This window comes from Diorhabda carinulata, chromosome X, assembly GCF_026250575.1.
Source record: "Diorhabda carinulata isolate Delta chromosome X, icDioCari1.1, whole genome shotgun sequence".
NCBI lineage: Eukaryota > Metazoa > Arthropoda > Insecta > Coleoptera > Chrysomelidae > Diorhabda > Diorhabda carinulata.
The window spans coordinates 36596919-36619607 of record NC_079472.1 but is presented as its reverse complement, the minus strand read 5'-3'; the positions used below and the strand labels follow the sequence as shown (position 1 = coordinate 36619607).

The 22689-nt window shown below is 31.0% G+C and overlaps 1 protein-coding gene across 47 annotated transcripts in view; it reads right to left on the bottom strand.

Moving 5' to 3' along the window:
* LOC130901316 (microtubule-actin cross-linking factor 1) overlaps positions 1-22689 on the bottom strand; it is a 289073-nt gene that overhangs the window by 142026 nt on the left and 124358 nt on the right. For 36 of the 47 annotated variants that reach the window (XR_009060264.1, XM_057812578.1, XM_057812570.1 and 33 more), the window contains exons 4-6: positions 15580-15639; positions 10722-10811; positions 8586-8756 (exon numbers count right to left, since the gene is read on the bottom strand). Coding sequence is in view for 46 of the 47 variants with exons in the window: in XM_057812578.1 (XP_057668561.1) it covers positions 8586-8756; positions 10722-10811; positions 15580-15639 (321 nt within the window). In the remaining variant the exon portion in view is untranslated. The remainder of the gene's footprint in view (positions 1-8585; positions 8757-10721; positions 10812-15579; positions 15640-22689) is intronic. The other 11 variants (XM_057812591.1, XM_057812587.1, XM_057812577.1 and 8 more) reach the window with 1 other exon arrangement.

The following is a 22689-nucleotide window of genomic DNA, read 5'->3' as shown; positions in this document are numbered from 1 at the left end:
GACATAAACTGGTTCTTGAGAATCGTAACTTACCCACGTAAATTCCATTGAAAACTTTAATGGAAATATACGGAGTGAAGAGCTGGGTTATTTTTGATACTTTGAACATCCTACGTAAACCATACCATACATAATTGAATGTTTTACTTTTTTTTGAGATCATGGTCAAAAATAATAAGCGATAATGCCGAAATTATTTATTTGCATATAGTATTGAATATTGTGTAGGTTAAGTGTGGGAGCTCATTACTTTTTAATATTCGTAATCAATATGCCCATATTTATATTGTTAGTAATTGAATGATGGGTGTTTTTAAATTTTGAATATTGCAATAACAAATCCATTAACGTTTCCATTTATAGTTGAATTATATTGAGAAATAACAAGGTGTTCCACGTAATAATTTACGAGGTGTGTGAGAAAAATACCCAGTCTGGCAACGTTTTCATACATTTCAGTATAGGGGGTCAAAATGGCAATTCGAGCAATGGCAGTGAAACAAAATCATTACCAATCATTACCACCACAATGACGTTACAGTGGAATCCATGTTGCATAAAGTTTTAGTTCAGTTCACATGCATAGTTTCAACAAAATGTCAGATTGCCACCCTACAGCGCTAAAGATATGCATGCCTAACAAAGTCATGGTTTTTCTACGTTAGTGGAACGGGAATTTATGCGGGAATTCAGTGGATCGAATCCATTAATTTTGACAGTTGAAGTTGTTTTTTATGGTATGTTAAAAAAATGGAATATCGAATTTTAAATCAACATTTTATCAGGTTTTGTCTTTAACTTTTGGTGAATCCAAATGTGTCAATTGAAAAAAATTAAAACAGTGAAAATAACTTCTTTGGAGGACTAGTTTTACATTTTGGATGGATGAAATGAGTCGAAGACTAAACTCTTTTAATGAGAGTTTAAAAGTGATAAACACGTTGAACCTTAAACTTAAACTCTCTGGTGCAACTTTTGACAAACGATGTCAAAATTAAGACAATCGATGAAAAGTGATCGTTAACATAAGTTCTAATTGAAACATGTATTAAAATGACGTCTTCTAAAAAAATCAAACCAACAAGTTGAAATCTATATTAGTTGAATATTTTCAAACCTATTAATAAAAGTGGCAACTACGACTCCCCTCGTATGTAGCTACTCAAGAAGATCAATTGGAATTATCATTGTTACTCAAAACATGAATAAATGCTTTTGAGTATTCTATTTATTCACTTATATTCATTACTTTTGTTGATATATTTTGATATTTCACAATTGAACAGTTTCTATATTTTATGGAATTATAAAATATAAATATGTAATCCTAATTTCAAATTCAGCATAATACATAATATGAATTTTTTATTACTAATCCAAAGAAAATGTTTTTCTTTGCAGTCGCCTTGTAATATATTGAAAAAAATTGCAAACGAAATACCAGCTTTCGATAAACTATTCAATAATACACCTTTCTACACGCTGTTGCAGTAGAATAATTCATCTCGAATACACGAACATGCTCTGCATGCTCTTTCGATACTCTATTTCATAGTCTAAAATAGTGTGTCATGATTTATTTAGAGGAGTGTTCGCTACACTCAGTACAGTGCAACGTGTAATACATGGTGGGTAAGGTCACGAGAAATTAATTTTTTTGGGGGGAACTGTCTAGTTCTTAAGGACGATTTGAGCTGAATAACAATATACTTTTTAGACGACGCTATCTTAAAGTTGTTCGTTCTGTATTCATTTACATACTGAAAGTTGCGTTTTGAGTGTTCCACGTAGTGAAAGTGACAGTTACTTACTGGAAAACATTTTAGGGATGCTCTGGACTAGACAATTTTAACTTCCCTAAATGTTACTCTAGCCACTTCAATTTTAACAGTTTCACTACGATGATTTTGCATAACCTCAGCGTCCCTTTTAGCTGATATTGGCGCAGACCTTCTGATGTTAAAAAGGCATGGTGGATGGACTTTTTCCACCGTAGTGGAAGCTTATATAGATGAATCAATAACAAACAATATTGAAATTGCTAACAGAATACTTTCTTCCACCACAAATACGAATCAATCAACAAATTTTATCGAATACACAAACACTTCTACAAATTGTATCGAAATCGCAAACACATCTACAGAGATTCCATCAACATCTAGTAGAGATATACATATTCCATCTGCATCCAATCCAATAAATAATAATAATTGTCCAGGAGGTACAATCAACATTACTTTTTGCAAATAATTAATAAATTAATATTGACATTACAAAAATCATTAAGTACATTATATTGTTTAATAAATAAAATGTTTATATTTCTCTGTTATTTATTTTCTTTCCTCAGTGTAATTGAAAAAGTTTTGGATCTTATGTGTCGTCTAAAAAATGTTGTGTACGCCGCGGCTAAAATACTACTTTGTTGGACGAGTCTGTAAATTAGCACGTAGCACTTTCAGTCCTTGGCATACAAATAACCATTAACAGTGTGCCTGTAATTTTGTGCTGTATGGAGTTTTTTTTAAATTGATAAAGATCAAGAGACTTTATAAATATTCATACAAAAAAAAAGATAGAATTAAATAAGCTATTACCAACTCTTATTATAGAAAATCAAGATAAAAGTAGAGGAAGAGCTGGAAATGAAAATTTACTCAAGATATTTGTGCTGAAGGTGGTTGGATTTGAAATTGTAGTCTTAAAGACATCTTCATAATTGCATGGAATATACGTTATTGAGATATCCAATATTGTGGCTTAATCAAATTCTGCTCATTGGTTCCATATGCAAAGATATACAAAAATGTGGCATACCGATGGTAGTGAGATTAACCCCAAAGCAGAACAACGAGCGACAGTGCGACATTATCGCAAAACAAGGAAGAGGCCCGCAGAAAGATTGGCCCTATATAAAATCAAGTTGCCTTTCGCAAAAACGAAATTTCGCGTGTTACTAAGAAAACAACGACAATATAATTCTAATCGAATTTAAAAATTATCTAAAAAGTAATACTAGCAGTGAAAAGATGCGTAATGTGTCAAAGGCGAACGGAGGCAATGTTGGCTAGCAGACAAGTCAGCTGTGACCATTGGTCGGGCGATCGAAAAGCAATACAGTCAGCTGACTCGGGAACAGAGCTGATATGCGCAGTGCCTGCCAGCGAGCGTCACTCCGCGTCTGCTCGCCCCGGCAACCACCCGGACAAACGACTGATTTCAACGTTTGTTCCTGATCTATGGAACTCTAGCTGGCTATAAAGGTAACAAAAGATTTTTAAAGTTGGATTTATGCAGCAAATATGGTACTAATTTTTATAAAAACTTTAAGCCAGCATCTAAACATAAGCAAATGCCAGAAATGGTTACCTCCATTAAGTGATTGGAAAAATCCAGATTGAGTTGAGTGACACATAGTTTGCTTGTCATAATCTAACTTAATCTATTTAATAAGTTACGTTACATTCCAACTCCTATGTAGGCTAAGACCATACATCAAGTATTTGTTTTATGATCATTAAATATTACTTATTTAATGTTATATCTGTATTTTTATTTTTTCCTAATATGTATGTCTTTTAAATACCTTTAAACTTCGGGTAATCGCCGAAAATCCACAAATAATGCACAAAAATAATGTAATTCCTGCAGAAAGTTTTTAAGGTATTTTGTTCAACTTTCTGCTTTGAGGGAGATTAATAGATCAGCTTAAAAACTCTAAATACCCCAGTGCCACAGAAAAAAAGAGGGAAACTGAAACATTGCGGAGATAATAAAAGTAAAAACGTCAGGTAGTGCTTGGTGATTCATATTTTTCTTATGTTACAGCTGTGAGTTTTTTTGCAAACATTTCAGAACACTACTTCACAACGAGCCGCCCCTGTACTGGGTGACTTGATTAATATAATCAATGAGCATAAAAGTGAAATTTGTGAATAATAAATTCCAATGTTCTCCCAATCCACTTCACAAACTAACTATACTATGATAAATAGATACATACGGAATTTCCAGTGACTGTAATCATATACTATCCTATAAGACAGTCACGTTATTGAATTTAACCTTTAGCGCCATCTAGTACCAACCCACATTACCTTCCATTAACAGCTTAATCGTTAAGTCAGAAATCTTTTAAAATCGAATCAGCGGCGTGTTTCGTTTCGTATCGTTTTACATAGTTGTGTAATTAATATATTACATAAAGTTATTAATTATTTTTTATAGTATCTTGAAAGATACATCGAGTAATAAGAGGGAGTTTTGACCTCCGAGAATAAACAATTATTTTCAACACAGTTCGTCGAATAAAAACTTACGAGAGGATTTCAAAACGTATATTTGACGTGGAGTGTTTTGAACATTTTAAAATGGCTGTGAAAATTTCAAGATGAGTTTACTAAAGATATTTGTCATAAATCTAAAATAGCAACTAATGATTTATATCTCAAAAGATTCAATTTTGTTATGAGGTTATTTGACAACTTTTATTCAATATTATATATTTCGTCAATTTTGTTGACATATATTTTCTTAATTTATGATTTATTTTAATTGAAAATCGTTTTTGAAAATTATTTTTGAGGTTAACAACCTAACATTAATACTGATAACTAGATAAGAGATCACCTACCAAATGTGTTTTGTCTTTTGTCAAAATGAATATACTAGTCAAAATGGATGTAATAGTAGAAAGCAACTATTATTAAAATGAATTATTTATAGCTACAAATTCATAAAATAAAAATATTAATTTTTCATAGTTTACTTAGGTTTTTTTATCATTTATATATTCATATTTTTTGTGTATACGAAACATTTCAAATAATTGTATTTAATCTATTTCACATTGAGATGTCTGCTCTATGTAAACTGCATCACAATTAACACAAGGATCCTCAATGCTTCTTTCATTTATCAGTTTTATTGGAGTCACATTATATATATATATATATATATATATATATATATATATATATATATATATATAAAGTGAATGGTATATAAAACTAACTTGTTCTCCAACTTATGTCAATTATTGTTAATCTATCTCTCCTAAAAGGTCATTAACTATTAATTGGGATGTTTATGAGGTATGTAAATATTATTATCAATTCACAAACAAAACAGATATGTACTGAAAAACTTTACAAATGTACAAGGACTTTTTTAGTAGGTATCGAATTATTTTAGTCAATTTGACATTGGAATATTATATAATAAATTATATTAATACATTATCAAAATATTTCAGCAGTTTAAAATCTAGATAGTCCAAAGTTTAAAACACTATAAAATAAAAGACATAATATGAGGTTATACATTTAGATATTTAGAATATAAATTAAACAGTAATCAGTATCATAAAAATAGGGAAAAAGACATAAATCTATTTCTAAATTATAAGAGTAAAAAGCAAAGAAGATTTTTTAGAAATTGTTAATATGTTTGGTTTAAAACGGCATAAAAAATTGGAGATTCCTATTTTATAAATTTCCAACTAACGTACAAGGTGTGTACAAAAAGTTAGAAATAAAAGATACAAATAAATTACATTTTATGTTGGTCTTATTGATCGTCGCCTCTGTACATAACACACTTTTTTTGAAAACGTTCAACGATGTCCTTAGATGTCTCGTTTATGCGAGGAAACAGACAAAGTTCATGGAAGTACAGTTATGTGTGCTGAGCTGATGGCAGAGTGACCAGGCGCGTTATCTTACAGCAGGACCCTATCAGTCCTGCTTGACAGAGGTGAAACACGTCATCCTAATGGATGATTCTATCATTGTCGAAGAAGGTAATCAACATTGTCTTGACCTTGGACTTTTGACAACAATTGCATTTCATCGATTGCCGCTTGGAATTGGGATCGAACTGGTAACACCAGGTCTCATCTCTTTTAATGATGGTTCGCAGAAAGGATGGATCCCGATCACACGTGATAATGGTGGCTTCCATCCGTTTTTCTTTCTGATCGTCTGACAGCACGAGCTGCACAAAATAGAGAACAGATTTTCTTGTCTAGCTCATCTTCATTTGTTACCTTGCCGTCGGTAGAACATTTGAAACATTCTTAAACACATTTTTTGGTGCGACCTGCGTCCCATATATACCCTCCAATATTTCATGGATCTTCGTAGCCATTATCCTCATTTGTAACAGAAATTTTCACTCCTTGCTCCATTACACTGTCACACTAACTCTTACACTCACTACGCGTGACTTATGGAGAGTGGAGAGAAGGAGAACAATCTGTGTATATGAAAATTGTCCACCGAAATGCCTTTGACAGGGATGGCACCACATTAGCATCAGGAAAGATTTTAAAGGAAGCACAAATTATCTCTAGTGAGAAAATACGATATATAATCACTCTAGATGCGTGTTTTCTCACAATAGTTTTTTTGGTTATGCTTTTTAACTCATCTACAATTGTTACTTCCATACCATACCATTTGTATATACCAGGGCTATTCTAAAAGGTGTTTGAACTGTTATTTAGCGTATACAGCATAAGAGATACTCCTCCTTCTGTCTACTCTCCTTTGTTCGTCTGCCCTTAGTGGGTTTTCTCTTGACAACGCTGTTGCTATTGAGATGTCGGATAATAAACCATTAATTAATTCCATTTTGATATCTATGTGGTAAGTGATCTATTAGTTTATATAATTATCAGTTGTCAATGTCAGATATTTTAGCGTCCGAAATTAGGTCGAAGCATCAAAAATAATTTTAATGAAAACTCTGATATATAACATAATATATCAAGAAATTTAAATCTATACTTAGATATCTGTGATAAAGAAGGCCAATATTATTTTTATTAGTCCCAAATTTGGATAAATGTTGTGAAAACATTTAAAATGTTGAGTCAATCAATTGTTTTAGATTATAGATGATTTTTTGTAATTATATATTTTTACTATTTTGACCATGATATTACCTAATTTCTTACCTTTCTAGCCTGCGCAGTTTGCGTAAAAAATATAATAAAAACGGTTAGATATAAGGGATAGTTCATTGTCTATGCCGAATATATTACGCATGCTACCAGCTGGAATTTGTATACTGCAGGCAGATGATTTTTAACCATTTTTGTAAATAGAAAAATGCCAATTGATTAAGATTACTGCGAAATATTTCTACTTTTTAATATTGGACATTGGTAAATGAAAAAATGGTTTAATTACAAGATATATTTATGTAACGAAAAATTTTTTTAATATTTATATTTTTATTTATTTGGGTGTTTTTCTAACCAATTTTCATTAAGATACGAAGCTCAAAATTTTCTATCTAAGAATAAATTTGGGAAATTTCGATTGATATCTAAAATTAAATTAAATTTTCGGGACACTTCGTCAAATTGTCTCGATTTGCAGATAAAAATGTCTGTTCTGGAAACCAAATTTCGAAAATTCGTACGGCATAGAATTTTCCAACAAATTTTACAATTAAGTTGTACACAAACTGACACATCAAAAGACATTTTGGTTGAGGGATATTTTAGGTTTGGGCCTTATATAGGAAAGATTCTCTTTGCAGGGCTGGATTTCCGGTGGATTTAAGATGGTAGAGTAGTGTTAACTATAATGGAAGAAAAAGAGCAAAAGGAAAGAAGAGTTCGACAAACAAACAGCTTTTCGGAGGATATGATAGATTTTTTTTGTTCATTTTGGTAAGTAGTTGAGCAGAAACAGCTACGGCGGATATATTTCAACGAGTATGTCTTGTACCATCATGTATTGAGACAAGCAGTGCCATTTTTTAGACCGTTCCGAATTGTCAGTTTGCTTCTATAGACGTTTTAATGAGATCAAATTTTAGATCATTCGTTTGCAAAGAAAGATCAACTTATTAACATCATGTTTTATTTCAAGCTGTCAAAACATTATCAAACAATGTTGACTTTAAGACAAAATTCAGTGTTCTTACGTATTCAATGATGTACAGAAAAAAAAAAAGAAAAGAAACCGGTTAAATGCTTTCTTCTTTATCATAAAAACGCGTCATATCATAAACGCTATTGATTATAGATGTTCTTAATCTTCCTATCTTCCGAATATTCAACACCATGCAATTTGTGTCTCTTTCGGCAAATAAAAAATGTGCTAATAGAGATATATTTTAAAGCTGTTCCTGACGTAGAGCAGGCAACCATGGAGCAGATGTCAGCGATTTCAAAATAAGACTGCCAGAAATCTTTTCAGACATGAATTCAATGACTACTTTTTATACAAGAAAGCGATTGATTCAAATTCTAAGTTACTTCAATTTGTTACCACTCCTCGTCTCTTATACAACACCGCAAATTTCGGAAAAAATATGTTTTTTAAATAGAATAGTATATTCAGTTGTATACCAAACAAATGAAGGAAATTTTACCATAACAATAATAAATCGTGTTGGAGGTTTCAGTCTGACAGAACATATGTTTTGTAATTAATTTTGCCATTAACCGTAATTGATGTATAATTTTTTCAGTTCGAATCCAATAAAAATAAATCAAGTTTCAATAAATTTTTTATAACCAGTTTTTCATTTACTTATTTTTGGTGCAAAAAGATCAAAAAACTAACCTGGAAGTGTAGAATGATTGTCCATATAAGTCCCAAGGTTAATTTGGGATTTCCATCGACGATATCTTCGGATCGGATGTTGACCAACTTCACGTTTTTACAACGAAGAAAATGAAGGGCTGTATCTATGTTATGTAACATATGAAAGCGCATCTGTCCTTTCTCTCTCGGCTGGAACAGAATAAATATTTTTTGAAAAATAAATCAGGAAGCTAATTCTAAAAATCTGTGACAATTCTTGAGTATAAAAAAATAGTTCTATACATTTTTGTAGAAACAATTTTCCTATAATAGGACTATAATGAGACTGTAAAAATAAAATTATTCGTTCCAGATTAATACACCGTCTCCAGCAATTTTTCCAGGCGTTCGTTTCGCAAAAACCCTCGTCACTTTCTGCCTGCGATCGATTTTCGATAATGTTTTCGCTCTTCTGGAAGGATTTTCAGAAGCATTTTTTGCACAGAGGTTTCTTTCCGTCAACCAAATTTCAACGAAATATTTCGTTTTTGAATTTTAGCTTGCTTACTATTATTTACAGGGTTAATCCACATTTTTGGCAGATTAGGGCAAGTACATGCTTCATGTTCATGATTTTACGCCCCCCCACGATCCTTCTTGCACACTTTACATTAACGAGGCAATTGTGCATGTCTTAAAGAATCAACACCAAATACCTTCAACAATTTACCCTAAATTTCAGTAGCCCCTTTCTCATAAAATTTGTGTAGGGTTACCACATTATGCGGTAGAAATTTCGATATGGATGATGCCACAAGCCCGGAAAAAAATATCAATCCTCATATAGAGAGATTCATTATTGTAAGATGTATTCCTAGTAAGAAAGAATTGGAGAAACAATAAAATAAAAAATAAAAGTATCACTGAGAAAAAAATCTTTACTATCGCTTTAAAAATAAAATCTTTTATAGATTTGTTGTAATCCTAGATTGTGATGGCCTTCAGTAGCTTGAGCAATTTACATTCAGAGAAGAGAAAAAAGTCAAATTGTTCCAAAACTGGCGAATAAGTTGGTTGAGCGATTACTCTAGTTTCATGTTTGACCAAAAATTCAGTGATGCTTAATATGACGGCGCATCGTACAGAAACATGCATCAATTATTTAACCATAGGTCATTTACTACGAATTGCTTCACTTAAGATGCCTCAAAACTGCCACGGAGTAGTTCTTATTGACCTGTAATCCTATGAAATGAATTCATGGTGAACCACACCATGGAAATAGAAGAGAACGATGAGCATTACCTTAATTTTCATGGTGGTTCTGCGACTTCTAGTCGAGGTATTTTTGCAAAAGGTTCAGGTTTCTTGGTACTGCCAATATTGACCTACTCAAAATATGTTGCGTCGATCCATATGAGCTACTATCTCTTATACCGATACGATGATTTTCCAGTATCTTTTTCTGAGGTTTTTTTATTTTGTCGTCGTTAACAGATGAGAATGGGCGATTTGTACGAAAAAATGACTAACCTTAATGTGCCACTCTATTACTTGAGTTCACGATAAAATAAACACCCCAAAACCCCCCTGGAACATTTTCAATGTTACCACAATACTAATAAAAACACAAAGTTTGAGCAAACTCCATTTTTGGACAACATCGCCAGAGTAGTTTTCACATCAGAGGGAAATATTGAGCTATAGGGATCAAATTATGGACGAATACTATAAAAGCTTGTATCAATTTAGGAAGAAATGATTCGATTTAGAGGTAACATCCACTTATCAAACAGTTAAAGTATATACAAAATGAGGAGAGAGAAGAAGAGAATCTTCTGTTTAGCATGTTTACTCGTATTTCGAAATGAAGATAATTACATTGCTGTGACATTTATAAACTAGCATGCTACAATGATTCTATGATAAATGTTTGCATTGATGAAGGTTGAGTTCCATTTCAATGTTATAAATTATAAAGAATCGTAAAGCTTATTTTTCATCATTTGATAACAATGATTAATTTTTAATAGAGATTGAATCTAAATACTTTTCTTATTCGTCAATTTTGAAAAACATTTCATTACATAACATATCCCAAAAGCAAAATGATTTCTTAATGCTAACACTTATTTGTTTATGACATGGATATTATTTTTAAAGATGTGTACTTACAAGTTGTTCGCCAGTTAGAACTTCCAAGAGGGAAATCAAGTTGTGGCCATCTCGTAGATCTTCGAAAAGATCCCGGATTTGACGTCGAGCCTGGAAAGAATAAAAAACAAGTCAGATATGAGTGAATGATCAGTTATACGAAATAGACTAAAAGCGTTATCGTCAGATTTTTTATATTTGTATAGGGATATGACAAATAGTTTCTAATACTAATCTAATTTTTTTAAATTAAATCAAACTTTATTTATTACGCATTACAGAAGAACCCCGATTATCCGTTCGCGTTTTATCCGACTGGCGGATTTCGCCTGCGGAATTTGCTAGGGGTTGCGTGTGACGCAATGTTTTCACTAATGTGCAAAAAATTGAAATTTTATTAGAGTTAAAGACTAAGTGTATACACTTGGAAGGAGATTCTATTGACAACTAAAAATGATTATGAAAAAAAAGGCTCGTTTCTTTGTTGGATTAAAAACTTCAGGTAACCCTCGTAGATAAGGTTCTGATAAAATTCATAATTGTTTAAAACTTTCAAAATTTGGACGATAAAGTGCGATTTGAATTCCTATATAGTGCAGGTTCTATCATAATCTTATGATTTTTATTTTTTACTTATTGCGAAGCTTCCTTCTCAAAAACTTTTTAGAAATAAAGTATATTTTACCAAAAATACTATCGAATTTTGGAAAAACGATTGTGTGAAGGGTAAATTATATTTGTAACTATTAATTTGTTTCTTTTCTAGTTATTATTCATAGAAAGGAGAAACATGAAAACATGAAAAGACCAAGGCATTTGGTAATAAGAAGTAATACCTAGTGACTGAAACTTCATTAAACTCATTAATATCAAACAAAATCTATGAACAGTGTGTAGTACTTTTTGTGTTATATATTTTCCATATCTTTAAGGAAGGTACAATTTTGATAAATGGCGATGCCCATAATGGCTGGACTTTTAGTGAGAATGTTTAAACCCATGAGCAAATAAATTTCTTTAAATTGATATGGTTGACGTAGGAATTTTTAATGGGAATTTTGAAAAATTTTTGTATTTTTTTCTGATGCAGTTTCCTAGAAAATCGCGTTTATATAGAGACTGAAGATAAAATGAAACCAATTCGTAAAATCAGTTAATATTTCTTGGACACGAATACAATTAGACTAACAGCTAAAGTTAATTATTTTTCTTAATAGTACGGTGTATGGTGGATAATATGAATTTATCGCTTTTTGTGCATTCGAATTTAAGTAACATTGATGAGAAACAAGTTTCTCTTGGTTTTTTAGTCATATATTTATGGGGGTTAAATAAACAAAAAAACTTTAGAAAGTCTCTGTAATTTTCGAACAAATCTACTATACAGCTACCTTTTCAAGTTTAGTACATGCCAGAAAAAGATTTGTATTCTCTATTTTTGATGCCATCTGTGGTTCAGATGGAAATTTATCAGCTGATGTGATCTTTTTAAAAAAATGCTCATTAGCATGATTTCCGTCAAACGCTACATAAATACTTAATAAAAATAGATTTCGTTAAAAAGAATGAACATTTCCCTTCATATAATCAGTCATTAATCGTCATATTATGACAATGTGAATATGTTTTTAACACAAAGTTGAAATAGGTTCCCTAAATTACCCATATCATCCTGATTTATTCCTCTAATTATGATTAAACACACTTCTTTTTTATTTCAATAAACTACAAATCAACAGAGAAACTAGAGCAATTAATATTGATGATAAAGAAACAGCCCAAGGTAAGTTATTTTTATATTTTCTAACATAAAGATGCGATTCCAAACCAGTAGAAGCAATAACGATAAATATTCATTGAAATGCGATCTCAATAAACTTGACAAGTCAAATAGTGTGTAATTTTTATGAATAATTGAGAGAGACATTATCTCAGATGGAAATTCTGGGTCGTTTTTAAATAATCTAGGATGTTGTGACGGTTTCACTAACCTATTTTGACGGGTAGACAGCCGCACGAGATCTAACTGCTCCGGTTATAATTTCATAGAGTGGACACTAGAAACAATAGCGAGTGGTTCCAACTATTATTGGGTAACCGATGTTTCTAGGAAAAAATCAACTGTAACTGAACAGAGGTTTCTAGTCGGGAGTTGTCTATTAATAGACACTTTAGAATGTTTCTAAGAAATTATCGATTTGTTGCAAATCAATAGATACAAGAGTAGCTCATAGAAGAGCAGTTAATTGAATGCTGAAAATACGTAGCGAACGATCCAAGCAACCCGAGCGGTCTCAAAGTCACATCTAAAGTGATGTGTTAGTTATAAAGGGTTTGTAGTGTTGTTATGAGTGTGAGATTAACTTGTACCAATTTATCAACGTATCCCATCCCTTACGTGAGAAACATAACAATATTTAACAAAATGAAAATCTATTCAATTTGATCCAAGGCAGCGACGTATGACTTGTAAAACAGTCGCAATTTACTTTATCTTTGATAAACTGAAAAGAAATCTGTTACATCTGAAAATAGCAAAATGTCGCTAGCCATATCAATTATTTAGATGAAGTACTTTGTTCTAGAAAATTTATTGACAAGCTACGTTAAGATTTTGGGAATCATTGGTGATACTGTTTACTACTACCCCAACACTCATAGTTATACTCTCTGATGCGCTGATTCGATAACCAGGTTTTCTACTGAAAGTAAACTTAACCTACGAAAGGGATTGAAGGTAGCTCTAACTTTTTTATGATGAATAAATTTGGGTTAGGTTGGTACTGGAAATCTGGACCTAGGTTGGCCATGATTCTTTCGGTGGCCTGAGGCCCATTGTTTTGAGTACTCTTATCACCCTACCATATTTTCTTCGTTTATATACAGCTGTTTCTTCACGATAATTTACTGTGTTGTCTCCCAGCATATGACGTCGTTTTTCGTCAAGGCGGGGCACCGGCAAAGAAACGGCCAGATCGTCTTTTCTTTTCCGTTACAGTCTTTGCAAAAGTTTATCATTCATCGTTTTTGTTTTTTTTTCTCTGATTCCAGGCCAAATCATTCTGGATATTATTTCTTTTTAACTTTATAACTATCTCTTCGACTTGCTCTCATCTTCTTCTACTTTTGCGAGTCTGCTTTAGTGTTCTATTTTACTTTATAGTATCTTGGTACCCAGCAGAGACTCACTTTAGTGTGATGAATCCAAGAGAGTGCCTCTCGCGACAGTTTATACCAGTTTTGGTTTTGATGCCATAGTTGTGCTTCTGTGCTTCGTATTTGTTAACATATAGTCCGTGTTCTGAGCTAATAGATCTTTTATGCGTTTTTTTCTATTTCACCTAGAGGATAGTTGTATATCAATAATTATTGTCCTCTCTCAACCGGTGAATGATGCTGAGGCTACATCTTCTGTGAACAATTTTATTGGCTGCAATCTAAGGATTACTTCTAGTGCTGCTTGTGCAATACTTCTCATGGCTCTGGAGAATTCAAGTGCTGCTATCCCCTAAAGTTCTTTTTGTTTATTCTTCTTTCATAGATCCCAACATACTTATGGGACATAGATTGTGATAGGCATTATGATTTTTGTATACAAACAATATATTACCCTTGGTTGTAGGTTCAATTTTTCAGCAAACCTCTTCCTGTAGGTGCAGAAAGCGTTAATTTATTTTTGCATTATTTCATCCACATTCCTTTTCCATGAAATTTTGAAAAGTAGATTGCTAATTATTTACATTTCTTTGATAGGCAAAGTTCTTGTTCATTCAATTTTAGTATTTTTTAGTATTAGTTTACTCTCATCCACCAGGTGAACTTTTTCATTATAAATTTATAATTAAATCTGATGTATATAGTCACTCATTATAAAACAACATCATAAACAATAACAATTTAAATATTTATATTGAATTTTTTTGAATTACAATTAAGTTGGTAATACGATTACCACTCAGAGCTAATTGGAAATTTTTAACATTTTATTATGTTTATGGTAGACAAATTTTGCAATAGTCTGGAATTTTAAAGTAAACAAATTATCTAGATATGAAACTATCATATTACGTAATACAAAACTAACAAAACTGGTTCGTATGGATAAATAAAATATCTGATTGATAATATTGATCTTGTTGTTTACTGACACAAACACGCCTTAATAGAGCCATGCAACATTGAGCACAATAAAAACATGCAAAAAATACGATCAAACAATATGATACACAATTTGAATATCTTCAAAGTTATGGCATCATGTTTAAGAAGGAGCCCAATATAACTCAGTGAAGATCAACTAATTAGAGTTGTTTAAATTAATAGTGAAACAGTTTTTTATTAATCCCTCCTCAGAACAGTATTGTGTCTCCGTTTTATTTTGAAATACATCTGTCTAGTGTGTACCTGGAGCTTAACTTCCATAATCAATATATCTAAGACACGATCAGATTTCATCCAGAAGGGTATTTGCCTCGACTCAAGTTTTAGAAAATCGTATCTATTATCCGCTTGTTCCTAGACCCACGTACTTTGCGTAACACAGAAGTCTTTGGAAACAATTGTATTTTTACATTATAAAACATCATTCAAATCATAGCAAGAATTATTTTACAATTGAAAACTATCAAACTTAAAACATAAAAGATAAGCATCGAATTTTTTATTCTCGTCATTGTTTACAACACAATAACTTTATCTTCGAAAAGCATATAAAATTTTTTTCTGCAAAATATTTTTGCCCAAATGCAGGATATTAAGTGCCTGGCATTTGCAGAACTTGAATTGCATCTTTGTGTAAAAACAATTACAGTGTGCTTAAGTGGCAACGCAAATGTACTACGATTTCTTATTGTCACACAAAACACAGCTGAGTACTTACGGAAGGTGGACAACATGGTACGTTGTTCACTAGTACACAAACGTGAAGACAAGTGTAGGTCTGAAATATTAAAACAAGATATAAAACTATCGAAATTAACAAATTTTTATTATCACTAAACACAAATATTGTACTCGACTCCTCAACTATGAGGTCAATGGTCCAATCAAGAGTTCACGGGACACTCGATAAGAGTTGACGCTAATTTCCATCGTGGAAATATGATGTAACAGTATCTTGAAATTGAGAAAAGGTCTAATAACTTCTGAGCAATTTTACCTGAATGGCAGCAATCAAAATAAAGGTCATCCACAAAGAGCAACACCATAATGAAGAATAATTCATTATTATTTCTTCAACTCTTAATAATTTAATTGACTTTTTGATCTTTCAGTAAAAGTGAATAATAAACAACTGAAAAAAAGCAGTGGATTGTTGAAAAATTAATGTTGAACTTTCTAGTGTTGGCTAGGCAAATTTGAGCGCAAATGGAAGGATACAACATTGAAACTTTATGGTCTGTAGACTACAGCTATCCGCGGATCTTCTTTTGCTTTTAATAGGATCTTGCTCTGTTGAATAACGAATATTCAACCTCATCCTGAGCTCTCCTTGTGACACTGAGCTTCAGCTACCATACCACCTATTTGGTGGTCTACCTAATGGTCTTTGTGTGTTTGGTTTCTATATTTTTCTGTCTATTTCAGCCAACTGTTTTCTGGAATTCTTTCTACATGATCTCTACCTCAATTACGTTCTCTGATCTATCTCACCACAATTTAAATTCCTAGTTTTTCTCTAATATTCTGACTTCTCATTCAATCCCTAAGAATGATCTCATTCTTTATATTATTTTTATCATATATCCACTGACTCTTGAAGGTTTAATCGCTTGAGTTCGTGTTTCCTTTGTTAAATTCCTCTCTATTGATATTGCTACTCCAAAGTAGTTGTTGTCTACAACTAGGTCACATCGAAACGGATCTTTGGCTATGACGATTGATCGAATATTTCTAGTTAAAATGCTCATAATATATTTATCTGCCATTATCTTCATCATATATCTTCTTTCTTACCACTAGTACTCCATTATCCGCATAGCATAACACTTTTAGGCACTATTAGAAACCAATTTAGTTTGAATCAAACTTGCTATAGGTACATTTCAGATTCATTTAATTTTGTAGTATCTTTTCTTCTTTTATCAGTTTATGTACCTATATTGATAAATTATTTTTCCTCGGTAGTGTTTGTGTGCTCAGTATGAGTTTTATTTTTAATACCATCTTTCCAGTTTTAAACTTGATGACATTCGGTAACTTTGGTTACAATTTTTTTTTTATTTAAAATTAACGTCCTCGGCTACTATGGCCACTTGCACGGGAGCGGTTACAATACATTAAATATGAAATGGTTCATTGATACAAGTATACAATATGAATACACAGTAACACAATTGTTCTATGGTTTGTTGTAAAGTTGTACATCTTTGAGAAACTGAAGTAGATAGGTTTGTTCCGAGTTGTTAAAGACTTCATTGTAGTTTAGTCTATGCTGAAACTTTCCCTCGTAAATATACCGTCTTTCGACGGTATATTTACGACACTCGGTCACAATGTGCTTCATGGTTACAATAATTATTAAAAATTACAACAAAAATATTAGGAATAAGCTAGAGAGGAATTAGAGAGGAAGCTTACGGATATGATAGAGGAAGATAGAGAATTACTTATAAATATTCTCTACATTTTGTATATATTATGTAAACTTGTGTTTATCCATATTGTAATCTAATTCTATTTTGGTAATGTGATAAACATGTTTTAGTGAACATAAAAGCCACAAAGTTACAAATACGAATGAATTTTCCATTAAATTTATTGACAAAAATTCATGTAACACACAAGAAGTTATTTGTCGGCGAATTGTCTGGATTTCAACTATTTTAACATGTACAGAAAATGGCATTGGCCTTAAAGAAAAACAGGCACCTCAGCCAGGACGTGCGTCGACTTTGGAATTACAATTTAGACGAGGACATTATTTTTAGTGCAATGCCACCTCAATAACAAGCGTAAGTATAAGTCAAGAACATGACTAGATTACTTTTTAAAAGGGAACATTATGATGTATTCATGATATTATTATATCATTAGAAAGAGAATTCTAATAACAGATAACCACAAAATACTGTTTAATTTTCCGTTTCTCAACCGAGAATTCAAAACGCGATTTGAAGATAAAATGAAAAATAACATTAATTAAATCAAGAATAAGTTTTATAAATACTATGGAAGCTATACCATAAATTTCGATAATTCGAACATTCTAAATGTTCAGTCGAGGTTTCTATACTCGAAATAATTTAAAAATTTACGACATGAATAATAAAAATGCGACTAAACAATTTCGCAGAATTGAATAACGTTATTCAACAGCAATTTAGAAGAGTTTCGGAACATAAATAAACCCCAATATTCAAAACTAAAGAGCAATCAGAACACTGTCTTTCTCGGGGTGAATAAGCAAGGAAAAAAGCTTATGTTGAACTGGAAATTAAGTAATATTAACTTGGCATGGCATTTGAAAAAGTGAAACAATCAATGGCTAATATTATGCAAACTTATTAAATCAGTTTAATGAAAATTTAAATAATATAACTACCACATTTTGCCAAAAAAAGGAACTTGAACCTATCTTAAAAATACCCATTTTAAGACCACAACAAATATCAGTCTCTGAGAGAGATGAAAAAATTGAAAAAAAATTGACACTATATAGAACTCCACGTTGAAAAATGAATTTTATGAAAAATATGTTCATTGCAAGTTTTAATTTTTTCCTTTTGTAAGTAAGACGATCTTCAACAGTACGCAATTCAAGTACAAATGTTTTAATACCTCCTGTAAGTATTTTCAATAAACAATTATAATTTATGATAATTTTCTTCAAAATGTTCTTTGATATGTACAATGATCTATAAATCTACATATCTTCTTATCCATAAATTTTATCGAGTTTTTCATGTCAGAGCATTATTTTCACATCATCAACTCACTCCTTAACGTTTTGCATCAAGTCTCGGAGCACCCAGTATATTATATGTCAATAAATGTTGATACAAAAGTGACCATAAACTAGACGAATATGGAAAGAAAGAAGTATCAAGAGAACTCTATATCCAAACAAATAAATATAAATTGTTTAGGACAACCAAGAAAGACGGAAGACTTTTGAATCAGTTTACTAAAATCATTTTCTGAAGAGGAACACTGAAGAAGATGACTTTATACGATCTTAAAACCTTCATCAAGGACTACATCTAAAACAGCTGGAATTTTATAATAGAAGCGCATAGTTATGCAAAAGTTATGAGTCTCCTTAGTCATATGAATTCTTTTCACATATTTTAGGCAATGTCAAAAGAATATTTATAACCGTGGTATTATTTCATAGCTAATAAAAATTCTTATACTGGATTACAAGTCTTGTGATTTTAAATTTAAAAACAAATCGGTTTCAGATCGTTTTTCTTGTACATATTAGATACAAACAGATGATGATACAAACTTATCTCCACTCTTAAATCCATGTTCGACAATTATATGGAAAAGACTGAAAATAAAATTGATTTGTTAGCACAAAATACCTAAAGCCATTACGTTTTTTCTGTTTGCAATAAAAATAATTGTTATCGGTCACATGTCCTTCCTTGGGTACGCCTTTGAGTAACAAAACAAGAATATCATTAAGAAGACATTTGGGATTCTTGGTATGACGACAATAACAAAAACAAAACCTTGTTCTACATTGGAATACCGATAATTTCGGTTAGTCGCAAATTTCACAAAAAAAATATGTAATACGTGAAGTAAACATTTATTGAATGTTGATGACTAAAAACTGAAAGAGAAATTGTGTGTTAATGTCTTTTTAAAGGAATATTAAAATGTGACATAATTAGAATTCGGTGATTGGTAATAGAGTTTGATAATGTTGAAAAAATCTGACTCATGAATTAACAAGATACAAATATAATATGACATCTAGTTTGCCTGAATTGAATGGGATCAGTTCACAAATACCATAGAGAAATCTTCTTCTAGAACTTTGGGCGCAGATGAGTAGTAGAGGTTGTTTAAACATTTTTTTTTATTAAATTCCTTGATATATTCTTGTGTTTTGTTATTCTATATTAGAACTATATTTAATCTGCAGTATTCTAAGATAATCAAAAAATTTTATGATTCGTTTTTGCCGTTCAACAATTAATCTTTTCAAGTTATACCATTAAATTTTGTTCTAACTTTTAAAATCGAATTTATTAATATACTTAACAGCTGTTTCTTAATCCAAAAAATGTTACTTAAATAGGATAAAAGGCTTTCATCCTCTATCAATATTAACATGTTACGTGCGTATGGTCTCTTCGTATGCTGACCAGAAATACTAGTTTCGTTACGATAGCACCATAACAATGTTGAATTATTTGTTTTTTGAACTAATATTTAACTTTGCAATCTGTGAAATTGTTGGAAATCACAATAGATCCCGGTATCAATAGAAAATATCACATAGACTCACTATGATCAAAAATTTCATCACAGCTTTTTGCAATGAAACATATGAATCTTAATCAACGAAAAAATATTTTCCATCAGTAATTTCTCTAAATTTCAATTTTCAAACAAATTTCAGTCAAATTACTTACGCATATTTTGTCACTAATGATGTATGAATCTATATGAACTAGTTTTATATTTAAACGTAGGTGTTTTGCTACGTTATTGCAGTTTTATTTTTATTATCGCATGAATGACTTGGTAACCAATTTTCCAAATATCCCATACAATTAGAATCACCATCAATACAAGCAATCTCTTGATAATAGAATTATCTATGATTTTTTATTTTATTATATTAGTATTATTATATTAGTAGAAATGTAATAGAATATTGATACGAAGTCGTCCGCAACATGAACCGTGAAGCCAGTCCTGTTCGGTTAAGGAAAACATACGAATTCTGCAGTCCGGCGTATTCGCTAAATTTTAGACTTACATTATAAACGAATAGGACACGCTTCACGATCCATGTTGTGGACGAGTTCGTAACAATACTTTTGTGTCGTATATGTCCTTTATTCCTTTCCTACTTTTATGTTTACTAAGATAATTTAATATCTATTGAGAAAATCCTTGCACACATGGTAAGGATAAATGTTTTAATTTTGATGTTTTAAATATATATTTTGTTTGTTAAACAGCATATATCAAATTATTTCAGTAAATATGAAATTGGAGTAAATAAATGATAATGTATTATCAAAATATTGTGTAAAATCTTATTAAAAAATAATAATATTGATATATTATATATTAGTTTCCTTGGAATAAATGTGATGCTTTTTTGACATAGGTCATACAGCGCAATATTTGGAAAACAGATTAAGAAGTCGTCTATACGACACAATAGCACATATATTTAATCATAAATATCCACAAACAACTAAAAGAAAATAAGAGCTAGTGAATGATTGATACAGAAAAGTGAGAAGTGTGAAACGTTATTATAAATAATTTAGAGTAATTATAGAAAATCAGTATATTGTTTAAACATATTGTATTTTGATATCCAAGTGGTAAGTGATCTGGTAATTCAAATATCAGTTTTCTCAATATCAGTTGTTATTTTTTATGTTAGAATTTATCAGAAAAAAAAATCAAAAACATATTTAAGAAATTAAACACAGGTTAAGTGTTTTTTATTTCCGTTGGAATTTGCATGCTTTCAATATGAACTAGTTAGATTTCTCTATGTTTTATTACAAGTTTCTTTTCACTATTTCTACGCATTTTTAGGTCATATGCTTCCCTATTTTTTCTTGGGCTTTTATGCTCTCTTTTGCAGCAGCGATTACTAAAATCATTAGCTACAGTAGAAGTATATGACTACCTACGAAATTATATGATTGATTTATAATCTCTTAGTTTTCCAGAATATCTGCTAAATTAAGCTGAATCCAATCGCAATACAATTTAATAGAATATCTTTAATCCTCCCTATAGATGGAAGTGTACTCCACACAGTTGAATGCGTAGCCTTTAAAACTGGTAAGAGACGATATCAAACAATCTTGAAGAACACAACACAATCCAATCAATTATATACAATCAAACAGTTGATGTGATAGAATTAAAAGCATTTACTTTGTTCAACCCATCGAAAAAGCTTCAACCGTGAACCAGACGCTATTGCAGACTTTCACAAAATTCTGCACCATGGTAATCAAAGAGCTGTTACACTGGATGAAATCCAGTTATGGTTAGACGCAGATATCGAGATTCCGGCTATCACTCTGAAGATAAAGACGACTATGATGAATCAGTCGACACTATTAAACCCAAGCTTGAACTCAGTAAAATGAAACACGACAATGACTTTTAGTAATGATTGGAAAATAAGGTCGAAAAATGGAAATAGTTCAATTTATTGAAGTATTCGATTAAATTGCTTTCATTTAAATGTTAGGGTTCTGCTTTCCATTTTCTATCACAAAGATGTCGTAATTTTGTAATACAAACAGATAAAGTATAGGAGGTTGCTTTTTAATTGGAAAATGCATCGGATATGACTTTTGATTTGATAGGCTTTATTAATCAAATGTTTCATTCTGTCATTTTGTTGAATGTAAATGAATATATGACGTTTTATTGAATATACTTAAAAAATATTTGTGGTTATACCTTGATTTTTTCTTATAGGAAATAAAAAAAAGAAATATGATATATTCTTGACCTGAAATCAGGAATGTATTTCTATAATAATTATATAGGTAACCTTCAGTCCGGTTATGCAAATTTTTCATAACAAGTATAGATTAATATTCACTTTTTCTTTTCAAAAACATTTATATTTATAACGCAGAATTTAAAATCAATATGATATAAACGAATTCAAATTATCTTACGTTATACTTAAATATAACATACATACCATAGAAACTTCTGCTAAAAATCGTTTTTGATCATTTTTCAGAAATTGGCATAAATTCTATATATTTAGGGTTGAAAATGGTGTTAAAACGAATCAATTATCAACGAAAATAGA